Below are 2,783 nucleotides of genomic sequence, written 5' to 3' on the forward strand. Positions count from 1 at the left end.
CAATTTTATTCTTCCTTATGAAATATTTCGAGCTGATACTAAAATGACATAGTAATACAGTAATTACAAGCCTTATAACATGCAAAGTACTTAATGAAAATGAACTTAATTATAGTGTTTTGGAAAGCTCTAGAGATAAGCTACAAGAATATCTAAAAAAAAGGGAAGATTCCATTTAAAAAATTCATGTTGGGTTGCAATCTACAATCTTTATTGATTGCTTGCTACATAAAGCTGCGTACACATTTAGCAAACGAACACTAAACGCAAATATTCAGACATTCGTGTTTGTAAGTAATTATTCTTTTTCTTGATTCCACCGAATACTAGCATTCGATCAGATTTTATGTCCGTTGCACATAGAAATTAAACTTATGCAACTTTTATGTAACAAATAACAACACAAACTTTTACTTCGCTGTTCAATCAGTCGTTCGCTAGGTGTATACACGGCTTAATTGAAATACATTGGCGATAATCGCGCTTTACGTTGAAGTGACAAAGAATTCGTTTATTACTAAAATAAAAAGTACAGCTAGATAGAACTCGTAGAAAAACAATTAATCTATTCTCGGACTGAATTTCATCTACATTGCACTTTTTCTCTTATTTTTCAAATTTTAAGAATTTGTCTAAGAACTGCTCGTAAAAAATCGACGGAATGGCCTATCACTGATGTTTGCCACATGCAATTGCGAAAAGTTAACACAGCGGATGCATCAAAACGCGATTCTCGTAGCAGTTGCGGGCAACGTCGGCCAGAGCCTCTGCCATCGCCGTGCCGGTTTCCTGCACCATGGTCTTTAGATAACTTGTCTCCTTCTGCAGAAGCACGTGGGGATGATCGAATTCCTGCACACGATAAAAGTCCAACTTTGAAGAAGAAGTTCGCAATTTACGAAACATTCTCGTGTACAGAAACTACTTACCTTTTATTTGATACGTGCAGCGTATAAACACTTACGTAACATAATAATGAAAATAATCGTTTCTACTGATGGATTACGTCGCAGAACAAAAAAATGGAACTGTCAGCACTTTCATATTAAAAATTATGAGCATTATGTAAACATGCCATTTTGCGATTCTCCAACAGTTAAATAACACATTCAAACAAATTTATTTCAATAAAACAACGTTCTCTAAATTTTTGGAATAAAATCTCACTCCAAAAGAGTTAAAATACTGCCACTATTAAAAAAGAGTAAAAAAATTACACTATTGAGTAAGAGTGGAAGATTTTCACTTTTTTCTTGAAGTGAAATTCACTTCAAGAAAAGAATGAGATTATTTTCCTTTAGAGTGATTCTCACTCCAAAAGAGTGAAAATCTATTATCTTATTCGAGAGTGCAAATTTTTTACACTTTTTCAATAGTGGAAATATTTTAATCCTTTTGGAGTAAAATTTCACTCTAAGAAAGAGCGCGAAAATAATTAAGGAAAAATTTGAAGAACTCATAAAATAGACATATGAATTTATATGCTTTTAAAAATTAAAAATAAATATAATAATTTAGAAAAAGAAATTTAAAAATGTGTAACAAAAATGATCGATAAATCACGATCATAGTTGCACTGATTTCCCATAATTATAAATAAAAGAAAAATTTCGTAATCTACTTAAATTCAACTTACTTAGATTCAATAGTTTACGACAGTTTACGTTATCGAAAAAATACACGAAAAAATAAGATTATAAAAAAGAATTGACTCACCACCGCGTTACCAGCGTCCATTACTAGAATGCAATCGCTGTCCATGACAGTGTTAAGTCGATGAGTGATCGACAGCACCGTACTCTTCTCAAACTTCCTCCTGATCGTGGTCTGAATGAGGTCGTCCGTTCGCGGGTCGCCTCGGGCTAAAGGAAGATCTCGACGATAACCCACCCAGAAAGTGCGTAGAATCCAACTGCGAAGAAAAAAAATAAAGCAAACACGTTTTACTCGACTGAACCATCCGCAATTCGTCGAGGTTCCAGAATTTTGCTTTTCTCGTTGAAATACTAATTTTTTTCTCCTAATTTTCAAGATTATACTATCGCTTTACATATTATCTTGCAAAATTGATTTGTATCCTTCTTTCCACTTCAAATCAATAGAAACTGCGTCATTACACTTAAGAATCAAATATGGCACAAAATAATCAGAATAATTTTCTTTTCGTAAAACTTGACATCAATTGTTTATATCTCGATTAATTTTCCAATTAAAAAATCCTTTGGCATAAAATTCTATCTTCCAGAGCACTATCGATGTATAAAATTTAAAAAATTTCTGAAAGTTGACTAATTCGTTTCACGCAGACTAACTTGTTATCGAATCGAAAAATGCGATAGTTTGTAAAAGTGTAACATCAAATGTATTAAAAATGAATAAGGAATGATTATACTAAAAAATAAAAATGGTAGGGTAATTATGTAATATAGGGGAGCCACCCTGTGATGATCTTGACTTTGACATATATTGTCAATCATATAACATGAGAAAGTCATGAGCTCTCAGGCAGGGGAGAGAAAGTGAGTTTTTAATATTATATGTCGAAAAGTAAGATGTTATTTCGTAAAATTTTTTGTTAATAACTTTTTAACGAATAACGAGCGACTGCTAAAATCTGTTAGAGGTTATTCAGGTTCATGGCCTTGACAATATATGTCAAGGTCAAGATTATCAGAGGGTGACTTCTTTGTACTACATAATTATCAATGGTAGTTCCATTTTATACTTTTCATATTCCTAAACTGGAAACTTTTGAATCTTATATATCAAGTTATTACATTCTG

The 2,783-nt window shown here is 32.3% G+C and overlaps 1 protein-coding gene across 1 annotated transcript; it reads right to left on the bottom strand.

Moving 5' to 3' along the window:
• Window positions 1–575: 575 nt before the first annotated feature.
• LOC108768198 (multidrug resistance-associated protein 4-like) lies at window positions 576–1,912 on the bottom strand (the record flags this gene model as incomplete). Its single annotated transcript, XM_018518555.1, has 2 exons — window positions 576–852; window positions 1,717–1,912. Coding segments are annotated over 2 exons (346 nt in total), but the record flags the coding sequence as incomplete, so codon positions are not given.
• Window positions 1,913–2,783: the final 871 nt, after the last annotated feature.

The sequence above is a fragment of the Trachymyrmex cornetzi genome, unplaced genomic scaffold (assembly GCF_001594075.2).
Source record: "Trachymyrmex cornetzi isolate Tcor2-1 unplaced genomic scaffold, Tcor1.1 scaffold760, whole genome shotgun sequence".
Classification (NCBI taxonomy): Eukaryota; Metazoa; Arthropoda; class Insecta; order Hymenoptera; family Formicidae; genus Trachymyrmex; species Trachymyrmex cornetzi.